This window comes from Anser cygnoides, chromosome 24 (assembly GCF_040182565.1).
Source record: "Anser cygnoides isolate HZ-2024a breed goose chromosome 24, Taihu_goose_T2T_genome, whole genome shotgun sequence".
In the NCBI taxonomy this organism is placed as follows: Eukaryota; Metazoa; Chordata; class Aves; order Anseriformes; family Anatidae; genus Anser; species Anser cygnoides.
In genome coordinates this window covers 3,238,579-3,259,175 of record NC_089896.1, presented here as the reverse complement: position 1 = coordinate 3,259,175, position 20,597 = coordinate 3,238,579, and the positions used below count along the sequence as shown (strand labels likewise).

The 20,597-nt window shown below is 67.6% G+C and overlaps 1 protein-coding gene across 1 annotated transcript; it reads right to left on the bottom strand.

The window, feature by feature from the left end:
* Window positions 1-251: 251 nt before the first annotated feature.
* Window positions 252-18,153, bottom strand: ASAP3 (ArfGAP with SH3 domain, ankyrin repeat and PH domain 3). The gene is made up of 26 exons (XM_066982498.1): window positions 17,963-18,153; window positions 14,179-14,251; window positions 13,715-13,860; window positions 11,867-11,941; window positions 11,555-11,604; window positions 11,204-11,330; window positions 9,435-9,520; window positions 8,637-8,712; window positions 8,453-8,539; window positions 7,279-7,388; window positions 6,660-6,729; window positions 5,993-6,080; window positions 5,604-5,652; window positions 5,272-5,459; window positions 5,043-5,176; window positions 4,492-4,586; window positions 4,106-4,286; window positions 3,914-3,999; window positions 3,676-3,791; window positions 3,477-3,544; window positions 3,263-3,370; window positions 2,872-3,115; window positions 2,463-2,769; window positions 1,905-2,040; window positions 1,576-1,698; window positions 252-1,330 (listed from the first exon to the last, which is right to left on the bottom strand). The coding sequence occupies exons 1-26, from the start codon at window positions 18,086-18,088 to the stop codon at window positions 1,256-1,258; spliced, it is 3,024 nt and encodes a 1,007-aa protein (XP_066838599.1). The 5' UTR covers window positions 18,089-18,153; the 3' UTR covers window positions 252-1,255.
* Between the last annotated feature and the right edge of the window lie 2,444 nt (window positions 18,154-20,597).

The following is a 20,597-nucleotide window of genomic DNA, read 5'->3' as shown; positions in this document are numbered from 1 at the left end:
CCGGGCTGGATCCGTCCCAGCGGGGAGGATGGAATGCTCCTGCGTGGCCGAATGCAAGGCTGGGGAGAGAGCTGGCTGCACCCTCGCTCCCTGCCGGCACAGGGCCACCCGCTGCCACCCCGTCGTGTCCCCGATGGGCAGGGGATGGGGACCCCAGGGACCAGGAAACTCCAGGACACACCACCCGGGATGGGGACTGCCAGCCCTGGGGAAGGGGCTGAGCCCTGCACGCACGCACCCCAATGCTTACAAAAAAAATGACGGTTTTATTAGAAATTAGAAAGAGAGAACATAAAAAACAAACACAACAGACCACTTTCTGGGATGCAACAAACAAGACGCAGACAAGGATAAACCACAGGGGCAGGCGGCTCCCGAGGGACGCCGACACGGGGCAGCATTGGTCCCAGAACACGGCTGCAGGATGGCCCCAAGGGTCCCCCCCCCGGGGCCGGCCGCAGCAGGACCCCGAGCCCCCTGGGGCCAGGCGGTGACCAGCACCCGCCCGGTGAGGGACACGGGGACACGGCTCCGCGGTGCTGCCCGCGCCGACCCCAGGCATCCAAGGAGCTGTGGTACCAGGCTGGGGAAGTTTTTAGGCATTTCCAAGCCCTGCTGCCCTGGGGGGGCTCTCAGAGCCCGGGGGGGGGGGGAAGGATGTGGCCGCAGACCCTCCAAACCCCCAAAAACGATGAATAAAAAGCCCTTTTTTGTTCCCTACCAATCCCCAATGCTTCACAGTTGTGGTAGAGGAGAAAACCAGGTGGCGCATTGCAGCTGCCCCCTGGAGAACGGGGACAGGGGCTCTGCGCCCACCCAGCAGAGGAGAGTGGGGGGCACCCAGAGCGCCCCCCCCCCAGCCCCAAATCCCCGCTGACAGGCGAGGAGAAAGCCCCCGGGATGGGCAGAGCCCCCGAAAGGACGGAGAGCAGCCAGAGCAGAGCAAGCACCAAAACCTCCTCGCAGGGTGCAGCTGATGGCGGCAGGGGCGGTGGCAGCCCTTCGGCTCTCCAAAGCCACCGTCCAGGGGGGGAGCGTCCCACACCCCGGGGGTCCCCACGTCCCCTGGGAGGGCAGCAGCCACATGGTCCCATAGCAGGGGCTGGGGTCGGGCAGCAGGACCCGGTGCCCCGTGGAAAGGGGCGACGGCACAGAGGGGCCGGGGGGCGTCCGGCTCCAGCTCCCAGCCCACCCCGTGCGCCCCCGGCCCCCAGGGGACGGGGACAAAACGGGCAGCGGGGGGGGGGGGACCCAGTCAGTCTTGCAAGAGGTGGACGAAGCTGGCGGGGAAGACACCGGTGCGGGAGCCGTCGCCCTCGATGAAGCCGACCTGGGGGTGCAGAGAGGGGTGTCGGGGGGTGTGGGGGGGGTCCCACGGTGGGTGGCGAGGGAGAGGAATGCAGGGACCGATGGCCACAAGCACTTGTGACTTGTCACCGGCAGCCTACGGTGACCACCGCCAGCACAGACGGGGCGGGGGGTGCCCATCCGTGACCCCCCAAAAATGAGCAGCCCGCTCAGGATGACAGGGAAGTGGGGGGGAGAGGGAGGGGGCTGCGCCCCGGGGGGGCTCACCCAGCTCTGCTCGTCCTCCTCCCGCGTCACCACGATCACCTCGCCCTTGGAGAAGGTCAGCTCCCGCGCCTTGTCCCCCTTGCAGTCAGCCACCGCCTTCACCCGCTTCTGCCTCCCCTTGGCCTGCGCGAGGAACGGGGTCAGCCGGGGGGGGGGCCAGCCACCCCCCCAAATCCACCCCAAGGGTTGTGACCCCCCCCCAGTACCTCCATCCACCCCCCTGGGGCAAGAGCTGCAGGGACGCCTGGGGATGGAGGGGTCCTCCCAAAGCTCCCCCCCACCCCCGCACCCCGTCCAAGCCCCCCCCCACCCCAAATCGTGCCACCTACCGGAGCGAATCGCCGGGGCATGGGCACGGGGGGCACCTTGCTCGGAGCGGGGTCCTCGGGGCTCTGGGGGGGGGCGGCCGAGCCGGCTTTGCCGGCCACGCCGCTGATGCGCCGGTACGAGCGGGTGCTCTCCGAGCTACCGGGGGCAGCGGGGGGGGCAGCGTCAGCCCCCCCCCCGGCTCCCCCGTCCCCCTCCCCACGAGGTCCCGGTGCCGTCGGGTTCCCGCATGGGACACCCAAGGGAGCAGGGTGCCACCCACAGCCCACCCAAATCCCAAAATGGGGGGGGAAAAAAAAAAAAAGTCGTAACTTCCAGTGGGTCCCGGTATCGGTGCCCCCCCTACAGGACCCATGTCACCTCTAGGGACAGCCCCCCCCCTTCCCACGCTGCCCCTGTCCCCTCCTCTGTCCCCAAGTCCCGGGGGGGTCCAGGCTGGCAGTGGGGAGGGGACCCCTTTGCTCCGACACCCCCAGGGACAATTTGGGGTTCCTCCCACCAGCACCACACAACCACCTCCCCCCCGCCAATGCCTCCCCTGAATTTTGGGGGACCCCTACCCGAACTTGACGGGGGTGACATCGGGGGCCAGGCCTCCTGGCGGGGGCTGCACGGGGGGGGGACTCAGCTCCGGACCCCTCCGCGCGGCCCCGCTCTCCGTTTCCGAGCGGGTCTCCCAGTACGCCGCCCGCCGTGCCTCCGGGGGGCTGCGGGTACCGGTGGCCGGGGGGGACGCGGCCGCGCCGTCCAGGGCCCCCACGGAGGAGGAGGAGGAGGAGGAAGAGGAGAGGCTGCGTGGCGCGGGGGGGGCCTCCGCCAGCCCCGAGAAGTGCGGCTCCGACGCCTGCCGGTGGAGCTCGGGGCGCTCTGGGGGGGGGGGGGGACACGCGATGGGGACACTGAGGCTGGTGGCCCGGGGCCGTGTCACGGCGAGCATCCCGCGGCGCGTGGCCCCCCCGCCCGACTCACCCGTGGGGCTGGGGCCGGGTTTGGGGCGGGGGCCGCCCCGCGTGGGGTTTTTGAGGGGCAGCGGCGGGGGCATCTCCTCGCTGTGCGCCCGGCGGGGCGCGGGCCGCGAGGGCACCAGGATGGTCTCGTAGGTCTTGTTGGTGATGTCCATGCCCATGCAGCTCCAGCGGCCCTGGGGGCAGGCGGCGGGGGGGCTGGTGGCCAGCGGCAAGGAGCCCTTGAAGGAGCGCTGGAGGGGGCTCACCTGGGGGGCAGAGACCCGGACCCGGAGCTGCCGGGGGCTCCCCCACCACCTGCAGCCCCCTTCTGCCCCCTGCCCCGTCCCGTTGATGAGGACGCAGGGTCTGTCCCTGTCCCCCCCCCCCAGCCCTTGCCACCGTCTGGCGGGCACCTTCTCCTCCAGCTCGTCCTCGCTGTCGTAGGTGTACTCCTGGGGGGGCTCCCAGTCGTAGTCCACGTGTACCTGCAGGGAGAGCTTCCCCGCCTGCGCCTGCTCCAGCTGGGTGACGGGGGGGTGTCAGCGGGGGGGCGGGCAGCTCCCGGGTGCCCCCCACCCCAGCATCAGCCCCCTCCCCATCCCCCTGGTCCGCCCCCACCCCACCTACCAGCTCCTCGCACTCGGTGTGCTTCAGCCTCCTCGCCACGTCCAGCGCCGTCTCGCCGGCCGCGTTCACTGCACGAGGGATGGAAGGGGACAGATCCAGGCTGCTCCGGGGGGACAGCCCCGAGCAAAAGGCTTGGCCCCAAGTCCGTCCGTCCGTCCGTCCCCCCCCCCCCCCCCAGCCCTATATCCCGGCCCCGTACCCGTGGCAAAGGCAGCTTTGCCTTTCAGGAGCAGCTTGAGGCAGTTGGGCTGGTTGTAGAGCGCGCCGTAGTGCAGAGCCGTGTTCCCGTCCTGCGTCACCCGGTCCAGCGTCCCCCTGCGCAGAGCCGGGACAGCTCCAGAGCGTGCGAGCATCGCTCCCCGTCCTCACGGGGACGCTCCGGCACCTCGGGGACGTCACCGGGACGCCACGGGTGATGGGACCCCCGCCGGACGCACCCGTTCTGGATGATGAAGTCCACCAGCGGCAGGGACGACCTGTCGGCGTAGCGCACGGCCATGTGCAGCGCCAGCTCGCCCGCGTCCTGCCGGGAGGGTGGGAGAGCACAGCTGAGCCCGGGGACCCTCCGCAGCCCGGAGGGGCTCCCGGAGACGGGGACGAGCCACGGACGCTGCCGGCGTGGGGCTCACCTGGCCCTCGGGGCTCGCCAGGGGCTTGGCCAAATCGTGCCCTTCGGCGAAGGCCTGCAGCAGCGCCAGCAGGTCGCGGGTGCGGATGGCGTCCCAGAGGCGGTGGGGCTCGTCGCGGCCGCCCCGCTGCACGTAGCGCCGCTCCATGTACTTGGCCACGATGTACTCCTTGCGCGCGCTCCTGCGGGGCGGGAGGCATCAGCGGGCAGCCCCGCACCTCACCCCCCTCCCGAAGTCGTATCCGGGGGGGAAGCTCTGCGAGGGGTGCAGGTCCCGATGTCCTGGCGATGACACAGGGAGCCCCCAGTCCTCGGGCTGGGGACAACGGGGACACAGAGCCCCCCACCCCCACCTGCTCCGTGCCCCCCCGGCAGTGCCGGACTCACATATCGCTGCCGGCCGAGGGTTTAGGGCAGTCCTGCGTGGGCAGCGTGGCCTCCATGATCTCGTTGAAGCGGGTGTTCCCGACGCTGACGGCCAGCTGCGGCGAGAGGGGCAGGGGGAGACGAGCCCTGGGCAGAGAGGGGCCACCCACCCTCCCCAAAATCCTGGCCGTGCTTGCCCTGGGACGTCCCATCCCCATCGTGGAAGGATGGAGAGAGGAATCTACCGGATCCACCCAGGACCTTGCCACCCACCGTCTCCTCCAGGGATGAGCCTTTCTCCCAGCAGAAGTTCATTAGAGCACGGAGCAGGTCCTGGGGGGCTGCCAGCATTCCCCCCCCCCCCTCCCCATTAACAATCATTTCCCCTGCATCCCTGGAGCACCATGCCAGGGGCAGAAATCTGCAGCTAGGGAAACCGAGGCCAGCTGGTGAGAGAGCAGACCGGCAGGGAGGACGAGGAGGAGGAGGAGGGTTGAAACCCACACCCAGGAGGTTTGGGAGCCCCCGAGCCGAGGGCAATTCCAGACCCCCAGGTTCAGGGAGCCGCTTACCAGCAGCTCGGAGGTGCTGAGGACGTCCAGGGTGAGGGACTGGATGCGGGAGTAATGCACGCCCAGCTCCCGGTGGATGCCGGAGCACTCGATGCACGTCAGGATGCCCAGGTTGGTGGAGAGCCACGTGGGGTCTGCAGGGCACGGCGGGGTGGGGGGCTCAGCATCGCCTCCCGGCCCCTCACCGCTTCCATCCCACTGCATCCCGCACCCCAGATCCCCGACCTACCGGGGGCCCCGCAGTCGCAGCACTGCTTATTTCCCGGCATGTTCTTCACCTCGCCGATGACCAGCTTGGTGAGCTCCTGCACGCCGCCGTCCGCCGCGCCGCCCGCCGAGGCTGCCCCGCCGTTGGGCTCGCCCTTGAAGGCGTTGCTCAGGGCTTCGTCCTTGCTGTTCTGCAGCACCGAGACCCACCTGGGCAGGGGGAGCAGAGCCGGGCGGCCTCGCGGGGACGCACCGGGGCCGGCGCCGCGCGGGGCGAGGGGTGCAGCCACGGGGGATTTAAGCCCTGCGGTGCTTTGCACGCTCGCGTGGGGTGCGGACGGCCCCGGCACTTACACGACGCACTCCTGCTCGTCCTCGGCTTGGAAGTGGTACGTCCTGTTGTCTGCGGGGACGGGGACAACGGTGAGCTTTTAGGAACGCGTAAGGTTGCAGAAAGGGGCTGGAACGGGGCGTTTAGGATCAGTTTGCACAAGGTCGCAGGAAGGGGCTGGAGCTACTGCTACGGGCTGCTCTGAAAAAATCGCCGCGCATCGCTCTTCCGACGCCCTGCTGCCACCTCTTGCTGTCTGGCGCTCGAGGCAGCCAGCACCTTGCGGGGCTTTGCCCTTCCTCCGTAAAAAAAAATAATCATGTGCACCCCCCACACCCTGGGATACCCACCCGGGGTCTGTCCCCGGGGACCCACAAGCGGACCCGCGAGGGCACGGAGCGGCGGCACTCACGCGTCACCAGGTCGAAGCACTTCTTCTCCTCGGCGTGGGGCCGCACTTGGCACGTCAGCAGGTTCAGCTTGACGGGGGGGCGGTTTATCTGCAGGGCGGGGGGACGGAGGGGGGGGGTTAGAGGAGGTTCCCCAGAGGGTCGCTTTTGGGGCACGCGGAGGCCCAGCACCTCTCCAACCCCCCGCACGTTCCCTTTGCAGAACGGGGCTGGGAGCGGGGTGCTGCACTTTGCAGCCTCTGCCCCCAGATGGCAGCACCCCCTCCCCAAAATGACTCCGGGTCCCTTTGGCCTCTTCTGCGGCCTCGACACCTCCCTAAAACCCCCACTGCCCCCACTAAAACCCCCATCCCACCGGCACACAGCGAACGCGGGGGGGGCGAGGGACCCCCTGCTATGACAACCCCGAGCTGGCGGCTTGCTCTGCTGCCGGGGCGCGGGTGGGATGCTCGGGGAAAAGCCCTACAGCCAAGGTCACGTTCCCAAAGGACGGGAGACGTGGAGCTGGGTGGTTTCGGGGGCAGCACCCAGCAGGGGATGGCACAAACCGGGCTCTGCAGTTTGGGCACCGCTGCGGGGTCTGCGCCGGGCGGTACGTGCCGGCAGCACCCCACGTAGCACCTCGGGGTGACCACGGGGCTGAAGGTTCCCCCCCCCCGCCGCCCTCACCGTGCTGTGGGAGATGGTCAGGCAGCCGTACTTCACGCCGCACTTCCTCTTCTGCCACACTTTGCGGATCCTGAGCCAGAGCAGGAGGGGTGAGGAGCCAAGCAGGAGGGGCGAGGACCCACAGCGCATCCCTGACCACGTCCACCCACCCCAAACTGCCCCCAGCACCCTCCCGGAGAGGCTCCACGGCTTTGGGATCTAGGGTCGTGCTTCCCACAAGTCGCCGAGCACAGGGGTGGAGACCCCTTTGGGGCTATAAGAGCATTATTTGCCCCCCTAACCCATCCCAGCAGGATGGTTTCTGCCCCCGTGCCCAGGGGACACCAACCCATCACGATGATGCCACCGACCCATTACGGGGGTCCCCTGCGCCACCTCCAAACCTCCTCCTTCCCTCCCCACCTGCAGCTGGGCACCCACCCACCCCGACCACCACCTCCAGGGCTCCTCCAGCTGGGAGAAAATGGCATTCTCCAAGCCTCTAGACCTTCTTAAGACCAGACGGGACCAACAGCACCCAACGGTCTGTGTAACGGACCCAAACCCTCACCCAAAGGTGTCCCCCTCGGGGGCTCCCGCGAGCACAGACCGAGCTGGGGTAAGTAACGCCCGCCCTCACCCATCGCTCTTCTTGTACAGGAACCCCGACTTCTCTGTCCCGTACTGCTTGTTCCCTTGGTGCTGGTGGATGCTGTAGCCGCTGCCGGAGTTCTTCCTGCTCAGGTTTTCCTGAGCTCACCAGGAAAAGGAAAAAAAAAAAAAAAAGCATTTAGAAAGCAATGTGAGAGGGGCAGAAGTGGCTGAGCCCCCTGGAGGACCTCGTTATGGAGTCAGAGACCTTCGTCCCCTTTGGGCATCCCTCCTGCTCTGCTCCCGTGGATGTCCCTATGGATATCCTCCCCATGAATGTCCTCCAAGCATCCGTCCTGCTCTGCTCCCACAGATGTCCTCCTCCCTGTAGATGTTCTCCCTTTAGATCTCCTCCCATGGATGTCCTCCTCCCTACAGATCTCCTCTCACTGATGTCCTCCTCCACCCTACAGATCTCCTCTCGCTGACGTCCTCCACCCTATAGATCTCCTCTCGCTGACGTCCTCCACCCTATAGATCTCCTCCCATGGATGTCCTCCTCCCTGTAGATGTCCTCCCATTAATGTCCTCCTCCCTCAGATCTCCTCTCATTGATGTCCTCCACCCTATAGATCTCCTCCTATGGATGTCCTCATCCCTGTAGGTCTCCTCCATGGACGTCTTCCACCCTAGAGATCTCCTGGCATGGAAGTCCTCCTCCCTGTAGATCTCCTTTCATTGATGCCCTCCACACTATAGATCTCCTCCTACTGATGTCCTCCACCCTACAGATCTCCCTTCGCTGATGCCCTCCACCCTATAGATGTCCTCCAATGGATGTCCTCCTCCCTACAGATCTCCTCTCATTGATCTCATTGATGTCCTCCACCCTACAGATCTCCCACGGATGTCCTCATCTCTGTAGATCTCCTCCCACGGATGCCCTCCACCCTACAAACCTCCTTTCACTGATGCCTTCCACCCTACAGATCTCCTCCCATTGATGTTCTCCTCCCTACAGATCTCCTCCATGGACGTCCTTCTCCCATGGATGTCCATCTCCCTATAGATCTCCTCCTCCCTACAGATCTCCTCCATGGATGTCCTGCTTTGCTCCTCCCCAGCCCCCCTTTCCCCGCTGCCCCCCATCCCCCAGCCAAGGACACCTCCCTCTGCTCAGCACCCAGCGCCCAGCACCCTCCCGCCCCACCACCTGCTCTCACCTCCTTGCTGTCCAGCTGCAGGATGCTGCGGAGGGAATCGCGGGTCTGCGTCAGCTGCTTCACCTCCTCCTCCTGCGCCTGGTGGAGCTGGAAAAGGAGCGGAGACCGCGGGTGTCCTGGGGGAGGGGGGAACGGCCCGAGGGACACGTCCACAGGGCAGCGTGGGGGGTGCCGGGGGACTCACCGCGTGGAGGGACACGGCGAGCTTCTCGATGAAGGGGTAGAGGTTCTGGGCAGCCTTCCAGCCGTCTTGGAAGAAACTGGGCATTGATTTCACGCCATTAAGATGCAAATGGGGAAAACGGGGGAAAAAAGGGCTTATTTAGAGGAAGCGTGGCGGGGGGAAGCAGCAGCACCCCCCCCCCCACCCCGGGGAAGCTGCTCTTGCTCTGCAGCTCCCTCGCTGCTGGGACGGGGAGGGATGCTGCAAAGCCCACGTCCAGCCCGTGGGGTCCGGATACCCCAAATATTTCAGGTGTTTGGGACACGGGGTCGGCCTCTTGCTCGATGCAAGCTGATCTCACCGGGACTGAGGCCAGATCCTGGCCCCTTTGGGTCCCTTCCCCGGCTGACAGCACGCCCGTGGCCAGTGCCACTGCTCCCTCCCTGCCTCAGTTTCCCCACTCGAGAGCCGGAGGGGTGCGAGGGAAGGAGGGGGACGTTCCCCCTGCCCCGAACGCCCTCGCTACGAGCTCCGAGGCTACCGGCGGAGCCGCTCAGCTGAACTCATCCCTGGAAATCCATCCAGAAACCAAATCATCGGCTACATCCCCGGCCAAGCCCCTTCCCCCAGCCCTTACGGACACGTTTACATCTCCTGGAGCCAACAATCCCGACCGGACAGCGTCCGGCCCTGCCCAGCACCTTCCCCAGGAGCTCCGTGGGGTCGCTCAGCCCCCAGGACAGGGAGCGAGGTGTCCCCAAAACCACCACCCCCGAGCGCTCCCGGAGGTGACAGCCGAGCCCGGGGACGGGCACCTACTTGTGCTGGGCATGGAAAAACTTGATGAGGCTCTGCAGGAAATCCGGCCCTTGCTTCATCTGACTCTCGCTGGCTTTCAGCAGGTACTGGGGGGGGAGAAGGCAGCCGGTTAGGCGGCGGGGATGAGGACCGGTCCTCGCCCCCCCCCTTCCCCGCGTGGGCAGGAGGGTTGGGACGCTGGCTCGGTTTCGAGAAGCCACGACGTCGGGTGTGAAGTCAGCTCGCCGGGGACCACCCTCGGAAAACCTGGAGCTGGAGGTGCTCCAAGCCCTGCAAAGTCGACGGGCCGAGGCGGGCCTCCAGGGTTTCCAGCCGGGCGCGCTTCTCCCGCTGCTTATTACTTCTGGAGTTAATAAATAACCCGAACCCAAGTCAGCTTGAGGAAAAAAAAATTAAAAAAAACTGAATGATTTTGTACATCAAACCTGTCCCTCACCTGCAGGCGGAAAGAAAAAGGCCCAGACCCCTGGGTCAGGCAAGCCCCATGCAAAGAGAGGAGCCTGGAGCCTCCCCTGGGCGAGCTCAGCCTCAGCCCCGCGCAGCTGGAGGCTGGCCTCCTCCCTCCCTGCCTCCCCCCCGACGTGTTTTGGGAGGCGAGCGGAGGGGAAGGCGGCCAACTTCCAGCTGCAGGGGCTTTCCACGGCCCGACAGCCCCGGGGCGTGCTGGAGCCCCCGGGGGACCCCACGTCTCCTCTGCTGGGGGGCCGCCAGGGGTAGGGGAGCAGGATGGAGGGGGGGCAGCTCCCAGCGTGGCCGAGGAGGCACGCGGGGAGGGGTGAAGGGGGCTTTGTGGGGGCTTCGCTGCCCTGCCAGCGATGCCCCGAGGTGGTGGTGACAGGGGACTGTCCTGCCGAGACCCGTGGTGGGGGTCCTGCTGCGCCCACCCACCCACGGGAACCCCCCAGCGAGGAGCTGTGCCCCGCAGAGCACCCCTGGGGTGGAAACCCATCGCGCCCCCGCCCCAGAAAGCGGCAAACACCGCGTGCGCACGGGCGTGCGCACACGTGCATGAGCGTGCCGGCCCCCAGCGCCCCGATTCCAGGCGGGCACCCGCGCGCAGGCGCTGCTGGAAGCGGCCCCTCCCGGCCGGCCGCGTTTCCATGCACTGTTATTTATTTAACAGTGCTGCTATTCAAAGCACTGACTCATCTGGCCCAGCCCCAGCCAGCAGCCCCGACCCCGCTGCGGCGCTGCCTCCTCCCCGCACACCCTGCCCTTTGCTCCCCCAGGAGCCCGGGGACACAGGAGGGGACTGGGGAGACCCCGGGAGGACGGGGGGCTGGGGGGGGGGCTGGCACCAGGTCTGTGTCCTTTGCTTGCGCCCCCCTGTGTGCTTGGGGACCTGGAGAGCCTCTCTGTTTTTGCCAGCAGGGCAAAACTGCAAAGCCAAACTGCGTCTTTCAGGGGTTTCATCCCAAAGGATCGCCTTTTGCCCCAAATGCCAGCCCCTGGTTTGGCAGAGGAGGTGTAGGATCAGGACCCGGAGGATGTGGGTGCAACGTCCCGGTGCTCCCTGCGGGGTATCCCACCTGCACCCGCATCCTGCAGGGAGCAGACACGGCCCCACGGGGGGGGGACGGGAGGTTCCCCGAGCCAGGACCCCACGGGGACACACGGGGACGGGGACAGACGAGTGCCCTGCGCTGCACCCACCGGGACTGCTCTGGTGGTGGGGACGGGGACCGAGCACCCTGCACAGCTCTGGCCACAGCGGTCCCCTGCGTCCCCCCGACCCCGAAGGGCCCCGAGCCCCCCGGCGCAGCCCCCACCTCGCACATGTGGAGCTGGAAGAGACGCCGCTCCTTCTGCATGTCCTCGGCCAGCTCCGCCGCGGACGGTTCCGCCTGGATGACCCCCGCCAGGCGGGCGCGCTCCTTCTCCTTCTCCATCTTCCCCCTGCGGGACGGCACGGGGACAGCTCGGGGACAGCCCTGCCCAAGAGGGGGTCCCCAGGGAGCTGCAGAGGTGGCAGAGGGGGTGGGAAGGGGCAGGGGGCTGCGCTGGGATGGACCGGGGAAGCCTCCCCGAGGCTGGCGCAGAGCCTGGCTGCAGCCCTGCACAAAACACCTCTGTGCGCGGGGGGATTAGGGGGATTTTGCTCCGGGCATGGGGTCGCTTACACTTTGGTCTCGTAATCCTTCCAGGCCTTTTCGATCTGCTTCTTGGAGTCCTGCAGCGAGAGGAGAGAGGGGACGGCAGCCGTCAGGGGAGGTGAAGGGATGGGCACAGACCCGGTGGCACCAAAGCAGCGTCCCAAAAGTGAGGGCTTTGCTTTGCATCGCTGTGCCGGCGCCCTGCCCTGCTCCCCATATTGCGGGGACATCGCCGCTGCGCCTCTGCCTCTTGCTCCGTGCCGCGAGCCGCGTCCCCAGGGCTGCGTTTTGTCCCCGTACAGGGGACCTGCAGCCGAGGAGCCAGGGCTGGGGACTCACCAGGCGGCCGTCCTTCAGCTGCCCCTTCAGCAGGCTGTCCAGGGGGAAGGAGACGATGTTGTTCAGGTTCTGCACCTGGAAAGGGCAGAGACGGGGACGGGGTTACCCCAGGGGCGTCCCCGCGTCGGGGGCAGGTCGGGAAGCAGGAGCCCCGCGTCCTTTCCAGCACTGGGGGCTCCCCCCAGTAAAATCGCTGCCCCAGTAAGGGTTAAAGAGGCTGGAAACGGGGCCGGCTGCAGGCAGGGGCAGGCTGGGGCTTGCTGGAGCTGGCTGCAAGATGTCTGACGCGGGGCCCTTCCCACAAACCACATCAGCGCGGCGGCTGCCAGAACTGGAGCTGCTCCCCCCCATCACCGCCCCGGCCCCGGCCCCGGCCTCCCCGCGGCACGGTGCAGACACCCAGCGGGCAGCCGGCGGTGCCAACCGGGCCGGGACCTCCTGACGTCCAGGAGGGCTTCCCAAAGCGTCCCCTCCCCGGGCTGGGGGACCGGGGGGTGTCCCCGAAAGCACTGCGGCATGCAGAGGGGACGCGGGAGCCTGCTCCCATCCCGGTGCCTCTCCGTCTGACCCCAAACCCTGGGGTCCCCACGGGGCAGCACCCGACGTGGGGCTGTTGGAGCAGCTCCAGCACCCTTGTAGGGTGATCCCAGCTGGGCACGGACCGGGGCTCGGTGCGATGCTGGGCGCACACCGCGTCCTTCTGCATCAGAGAGGAAACTGCGATGCTGCAAAACCCTACAATGCCTTGCATAGTCTCCCGAGGGGTTTTGCTCCCCGACACCACAGGGGGAGAAACCCAGCCCCAGGACAGGAACCGGCCCCAAAGGCTGGGGAACGGGGCGCCCCATCCTTCCGCCGTGCGTGCGGCGCCGGGATCCCGCTGCCGAGCAGCTCCCGGGGAGGGTTTGGAGCAGGGGCGGCTGCGGGCGGCCGTTCCCACGCCTGCAGCACGTGGCACAGGGGAGGCGCAGCGCGGGCACTGCCCTCGCCCAGGGAACCGGTTCGGCTCCTTCCCCGCGACGTTTTCCCCACGGAGCCCCCGAGCACGGGGCTCCGGCCGGGCCGGGATGGCCGCGATGGGGAGGAGAGGAGCGGGGAGGCCCGGGCTGGGGTAACTGGGAGAGGAGGATATGAAATCTGAAATTCCTGCTGGGGGAAGGGCGGCAGCAAGGAATCTGCTCCTTAAGCAGAGCCAGAGGGTACAAATGCCCCTTTTTTGGGGGGTGGGCTTCAAAAGGGACCCGAGGGCAGTGAGAAGCCAGCAGGGGATGCCCCAAGGCTTTGCTGCACGGCCCCAGCTCGCTCCAGATCCCACCCAGCACAAAGCCCAGCACGTCTCCAGGAGCCCAGCTCTCCCCCCAGGCTATCAAACCCTTCCAGCCTCGACAAATGGAAGCAAGAAGATGCGTTTGGAGAAAAGAGACCCCGAGAAGAGCCGTGCCCCCCCCCCTCCCACGGCGGGGATGGCTCCAGCCGCCTCTGCTGCCTCCCGCGCGGCTGTGGCTCCCCACGGCCCCGCTGCGCGCTCAGCGTGGCTTTGATTTACTTCTTGGCAAGCGAGATCAGAGATGTGAAAAAAAAAAAAAAGGAAGAAAGGGGGAAAAAAAAAAAAAACCAGCAGCCCCAACCGCACGGCAAATCGCAGCGTCGGTGTCCCCAGCAGAGCTGGGAGGGAGCTGGAAAATCCAGCGGAGGGGGTATCGGGTGGCCCGCGAGCATCCCCGAGTCTGCCTCCTGTGCTGGGTCTCTGCCCCAAATCCAGATGCCTGGTGCAGATTCCCCCCAGCTTGGCCCCAGCAGGACGGGGGAAGCAGGCTGAGGTTGCTCCCCGCGGGGTCGGCGGCTCACCAGGTTCTTGAAGAGCGCGGTGACCTCGCGGGTGAAGACGGCCAGGTTGAGGAAGCCGGTGGAGAGCTCGTGGTTGTTCTGGGAGAGGTGGTTGTTGCCGAAGTTCTCCAGGGCCTCGCTGTACTGCTCCTCGTTATCCACGTGGGCTGCGCGGGGGGACAACAGCGGTGAGGCGGGGATGGCGGCGGGGTGGCCCTGCAGGACCCCCTTCCCCAGGAGGTCCCATCGTGGGTCCAACCCGCACCCACGTCCCTGTCTCTTTGGGGTGGAGCAGGACACCATCGATGCTCCTTACACAACCCCCCCAAAGCTCTCGATTTACATCTTTACCCCTTTTTCAGCCAGCTTTCGGCACCCCAGCACGTTCCGAGCATCCCCAAAGGCCGCCACGCACGGATGGCACTGGGGGAGGATGTGACCACGGCAGCCCGGGGACGCCCAACATCTCTCGAAGCCCGACTTACTGAGCCCGGAGACGTGAATGGCTTTCACATATTTCCTTATTCTCTGGAGCACGGCTTGGTCCCCGTCCAGGCTCTGCGAAAGCAAAGGAACAAACCCCTGTCAGCGCTCCCCCCCCGCCCCGCTGGCCACACAGGGCTCCTTGGCCGGGCGCCTGCTCTGCCACACAGATGTGCGGGGCAGCAGCCAAGCTCCCGGGGACAGGAGCTGGAAGCACCCGGCCCTGTGCAGGATCGGTGCTGGGGATGCCACAGCCGCGGTGCCCGGCCGGTCCCGTGCCAGCCCTGCGGTCCCCACGGTCCCGATCGCCCCGGGGAGGTGACGCTGGAGCAAGGCGGTAGCGCAGGGTGACAGGTTTTGGGTCTGTTTGGAAGCAAGCAGCTCCCAGCAGCTGCGAAAATGCCTCCGTGGCTCCCCCGGGGGTTGTTTCAAGCAGGGAGAGGAGGAAGGCAACCCCATGACGCGGCACAGATGCGCCAGGCTGGCCCAGCCGCGCCAGCACGTGTCCCCATGGGATGGGCACAGCACCAGAGGCACAAGAAGGTCCCCCAGCTCCGCGCGCGGCAGAGCCAAAACCAAAACCTGCATCCTGCCGATGCCCAGCAGGGACCGAAATGACACAAATCTCACCCCGAGGGACTTGGCTTTCTGCAAAATCTTGACCCGTGCGGGGTCCCGGTCGCAGCCCCCAGCCCCATACCCCGACGCCGTCCCGCACGCAGCCACAGCCCTGTCCCCGCTCTGTCCCTCGCCACGGGCACGGCGCCCTCACAGCCAACATGTGCCGAGCGTGGGGGCGAACAGCACCCAGCCCTAAATCCAACCCCAACCCCAAACCTGACCCCAACCCCAACCCCAACCCCTCCCAGGCAGCCGGAGCCGCGCGCAGCAGGAAAGGGTTAAGGCCGCCTTGGCTGCGCTGCAGGTACCAGAGGCATGATAACAGGCTGGAAATATTTGGAGGGCGTGAACGGCGAGCAGGGCGAGGGATGAAACCGCCGAGGAATTACAATAAAGAAAGAGGCTCTCTCTCGCTCGCTCTCGCTCTCCCAGCGAAGGTTTTCGGGCTGATGTCAAGGCCCATTTCCTGACAGCGGGGTCAGCCCGGCTCCGGCGCCTCTCTCCTCGAGGCCCCTCCTTGGACGAGGTGCTGCCCAGCAGCCTTGGCCGGGATGAGGCAGTGGGGAGGGGGGGGCAGAAGCCAACCCCCCCCCTCTCCTCGGGGGTCTCTCACCAAGCAGGAGGATGCTGGGGTGCCCCGAAGCCTCCCGTGCCCCTCTGTGCCCTAAATCCAGTGCCCCAAGCTCTCCGGAGCTGTGCTGCAGGGCAGAGGCTCCTCCTGCCTCGGGGGGGGGACACAGCAGATGATGCCGTGAGCCCCCACGCATGACTTTGCCCCAGGGAGGCCTTGGTGCTGCCCGAGAGCAGCCCCGGGCGAGCAAACCAGCCAGGCACGGCCTCGGGAAGGGGAAACTGAGGCAGCGTGGGATGCTCTGGATGCACGCAGGCACCGCACAGCCAGGGGACGCGGCTGCCCCGGTGCCACGGGATGGGGCAGCCCCCCCAGGAGCGCGGCCCGGAAGGATGCTGGAGGTGGGGCAGCACGGAGAGGGGACAGGGGACAACCCGGAGAAGGGGTCACATCGGCACAGCCGGTGGTGGTGACAAGGGATTCCCTATGGGGACGGCGGGAGGGACGGACCCGCACCTGCACCGCAGTCGCCTGGGGACCCCGGGCACTCCTCCTCGCCCTGCTCAATGGGGGCCATTCTTCGCCCCCCCCCCCTCGCCGTGCCGCCCGGGGAAGGCGCAGCGATGGGGCCGGGGGCTGGAGGCGGCGCTGCCGCCGGGGCAGGATGCGGCCGCTCCGGGTGCAAAGGGCAGAGCAGGGCAGGACGCCGTGTTTACTCTGCGATGGGGCAACGCAGGATGCGGCCGCCAGCTCTGCGGCCTCTGCCCGGCCATCCCGCACCGACACCTCTCAATCAGCCAGCACCACCGAGGGCAGGATGCGGCCCTTCTGCTCACACCAGAGACCCGGCCTCGGGTCCCCTCCCCGTGCCTCGTCCTGCTTTTATTTCTCAGCCAAAGCCCCCATGGGATGCGGCTCCTGCCCCCAGCACCCCAAAGCCACACGAGACCCCCGGGAGGGGACAGCCCGTTGTAATCCCAGGAGGGAAACTGAGGCACGGCGCAGCTTCGGACACCGGGGAGGACCTCGGTGGTCCCCCGGCCTCCTGCCCTCAGCACCCTGCTTCGGCACAGCTTTGGGGTGCTGGGGGGGGGTCGCGCTGCCCCCTCCCAGCAGACAGCAGCCTGGGCTCACGTCCAGCAGCGCTGAGCACCCTCCGGCTTCCCAAAGCACCAGCATGGATGCGGGGCAGGGACAGGCGGCGACACAAAGCCCCAGCCCCCCCCGGCTCCCCCCTCCCAAAGCAGCCGCTGTTTATTTTCCTTGCCTGATGCTATCGCCCCGTCGAGGATCAGCCGGCAGCGCGGGGCTGGGGCTTGTTTGTTTGGATTTCCCTCTTCCCCTCCGCCGGGGCGCTGGGTGTCGGAGGCCTGGCTGCCTTTCGGCTCCCCCGAGGGTCCCCACAGCCCCCTGGCAGACACGTGCCCCCCCCGGCCCCTCTCCCCCGAAGACCCCAGCCGCTGTCACAAGCCCCGGCGCTCAGCCACGCTCGCTGGAACGTTCCCAAGCGAACCCCCCCGCCCCCCCAAATCCCCGTCCCCCTTCCCCCAAATCGCAGCCTCCCCAGGGAAGCCGAGCGGCCAAACGAAATTCCTGCCGCTTCCTCCTGCCTGGAGCTGCCTCCCCCTTCCCGGCCGAGAGAAAGAGCCAGAGCCAGGGGAGAGCACGTGCTGGCGGGGCCCGGGATGCTCAGCACCATCGGGTGCTGGGTTTCCAGCCTGGGGGGCTCCCTTCCCGCTGCCCCCGGGGCTCCGAGGGGGCCCGCGCCGGCCCCACGAGCTCTGGCTCCCCTTCAAAGCCATTCCTTCGCTAAGAGAAATTGGCAAAGGACGCGGGACCAGCTGGAAACAGCCTCTATTGGAGGCAGGAGTGGGGAGAGAGGGATAAGCGCACCCTGCCACCCCTGCTCGAGCCCCATCCATGCTGCTGGCGGGGCTAAAAATCCCACCCCAGCTTTAATAGCAACGGGAGCCCCCCGCAGGGACACCTCGAGCCCTCAGGGCGCAGCGGCTCATAGCCCTGAGGCACGGGGCCGATGCTGAGCCCAGCCCTGGGGACGGAGCCAGCCCCTGGGCAGCACCCAGAGCTGGAAACGAAACCAGCTGGAACGGCGAGGTTTTGCCCATTTCTGCAGGCCTTGGTCCCAAGAAAACGTGCGGTGGGGCGGAGGATGGAAACGGCCGCCCCGGCTGCAGGGTCCCGAAGCAGCGGCTCAGGGCGAGCGCCGGGGGACCAGCCCCACATCCCCGGGCGCTCGGAGACGGGCGGCACGAACAGCAGCCCCCCGAAAAACTTTCCGGGTTCCTCTTTCCCACGAGCCATCGGCGACGGCAGCGGCCGAGCCCTCGGCAGAAGCGAAAAATTAAAACCTGGGAGAGCTGCAGCGAGAGACGCAAACCCCGCACCGAGCGGGGCCGGCGTCCCCGGGGGGCTCTGGGCGAGGGGGGGGGACCCCAGTAAATAGAAACCCAAGGGAAAGAGGCGGGTGCTCGCTGCGGGGCCAGCACTACAGGGCGCCCGGGGCTCGGGATAGGGGCGCAGGGGGTGTCCCCAGGGGGAAGCGCAGCCCAAGCCTCCCCCCCAGCCCCGCTCACCTCCTCCAGAGCCCCCACCGCCCCCCGGCACTTCTGCATCTTGGAGGCGAAGGCGGCGGCAGCCGGGGAGCTCAGGTCCTCGCCGGTCACGGCCAGGAACTCGGCCACGCTGATCTGCTCGGGCATGGTGCGGGCGGCACCGGGGGGGGCACCGGGGGGGGTGCACCGGGGGGAGGGCACCGGGGGCTGAGCCGGGAGCGCACCGGGGGAGCGCACGGGGGGAGCGCACGGGGGGGAGCGCACGGGGGGGAGCGCACCGGGGCTGCACCGGGGAAGCTGCTGAGCGTCCCGGGGCCGTGGGGGGCCGGTGGGGGGCCGTGGGGGGGCCGTGGGGGGCCGGGGGGTGCCGGGGTTCCCGGGGCCCGGCTCAGCGCCCCATCCCCTGCAGGCCGGCGGGGCTGCACCGGGGAGTTTCTCCCTCTGCCCGCCCGCTCCCTCCCCGCCGCCGTGACGTGGGCAGCGCCGCCCGCCCGCCCGTTAAAGGCGAAGCGCCCCCGGTGCCCCCCCCCCGCTCCATATTCCCCCCCCTCCCCCAGCAGGGGCCGTCCCGGGGCACCGGCGGGGTGCGGGGGGCTCCATCCGCAGCACCGGGGACCCAGGGTGCCGAACCCCTCCGTGCACCCCTCCCCCGTCAGGCTGGGACCGGAGAGGGGGGTCCCACGGCAGCCCCCCCCCCCCCACGCGGGGAGAGGCCCCACGGAGCCCACGAGATGGGGGCAAAGCACGGGGTGGGAAGGGCAGCGTGGTTCCTGCCCGCACCACGGGCACGGACAGGAGTTGGGGACACCCAAGGTGGCCCCTAAAGGCCAGCTTGGGTGCACAAGGGCTCAGCCTTCAATCCAAATTAAATCCAGATTAAATCCCCGCCCCCCCAAGCACTCGGCTGTCCCCATGCCCTGCTTGGCCCTGGAGGGGGGTGCACAAGGCGCAGAGCCCACGCGCCCCACTCCGTGCCTCCAGTGCTGCCCTGAGGCTCTGCTCGGAAACGTCCCCAAAAAAAAGAAGTGAGAGCGAAGGAGGAGTGGGGATAACGAACCGAGGGGGGTCCGGGGGGGCTGAGGAAGGAGAATCCGATGGCAAACCTCAGGAAAGGAGAAGCAGAAGAGGAGGGGGGTGGCAGGGACACGGAGCCACTTCTGGAGCACCCCGCTTTGCTGTGGAGAGGCAGCACGGGGGCTCCGTGTCCTGCCGGCCCCTTGCCTCGCCCAGGCCCGTGCAGGTCCGAGGAGCTGGATTTTGGGTTCCCTTTACCTGGTGATTTGCTGCAAGGACAATAAATAAATTAATTAATAATTTAAAAAAAAAACGGGCCTTTGGGTTTCCCAGCAGAGGACACGAGGATGCTCTGCAGGACCCCTGCACCAAGCAGCCCCCAGCCGGGGCAGGTCAGGGGGTGGCAGAGCCCCCTCCTCTTTCCTCCCTTCCCTCCTGGTTGCCCAGAGAGGGGCTCGGAGCTGGGCAAAAGGCCCAGTCCAGCACCCCAAACCACGAAGACCCCCGAACCTGCCCACCTGCACCCCCCCCAGCTCCTTTCTGCTGCTCCTGCAGCCCCCTGCAAGCCCCCAGACCATTTCTGTCGCACTTTGTGGCTCCGGTGAGCCCCGTCCCCGGCAGCTCACGGTGACAACGTTAAAGAAAACCCGGTAAAGAAAAACCCCAGCACAGCCTGGGCCAGCAGCCGGCCAGGATGGGGTGTGCGGGGCTGCGAGGTGCCCTGCTAAGGGGGTGAAGGTGTTTATAGGATCGGGGGGGGGCACCACACACACCCCTTAGCCCCCATCTGCCAGGGACAAGGTTAAGAGGCTGTGGCCCCGGTGAGACTGCTGCAGGGGAACGGGAGGAATTTGGGGGCTCCCAAGGGGTCCTGGCTGGGACCCCCCCACCATCCACGCACCTCCTTGGGGTACTGGGGGGGGGGGGGCTGACCCCAGCAAAGCATCCCTGTGGCCAGCCCAGGGCAGGGACTTAAAGCAGCGTGGGCCAGGCTCGGGAGCCCCCCCCCCTAATCCCCGCAGCCCCTTTCTTGGGGTGGCCCTGCCACCTCCTGGCCGGCCCGGGGACTGCCAGCCGGGGGTCGGGGGGGGGACACGGCTGCGACACCGCCAGCCGCTCCGGGACACGCAGCCCCCCGGGGATGGAGACAGGACCCGGTGCCTCTCACCCTCCTCCTCTGCCGTGCCAGACCCCATGGGATGAGCGGTGCGGCCCCAGGGTACCGGGTGCCACCGGACATCACCGGGTGCCACCGGACATCACCGGGTGCCACCGGACGTCACCGGGTGCCACCGGACGTCACCGGGTGCCACCAGCACCGTTGGCATCACCGGGTCACAGCCCAGCAATCCTGGGGCTGGTGGCCTGGGGCAGGGCCCTCCACGGGCACGTCCCCGCAGCCCCCAAAGCGGGTGCACCCGGGCATCCTGACCCCAGTGCTTGTCCCACACTCGCTGCTTTGCGCCGATCACGGCTTCGTCTCAACCCCCTTCTCCATCCACCCGCCACGGAGCAGGCTGACCCGCCGGAAATCCTAAAAGCAGACTTTTTCCCCCACCAAAAGCAGAAGCAAAACCGCCTCCCTCCCCCCGAAACGCACTGCAAACCGCGGCGTTTTGCTTCTTCGAGGAAGACAAGCCCC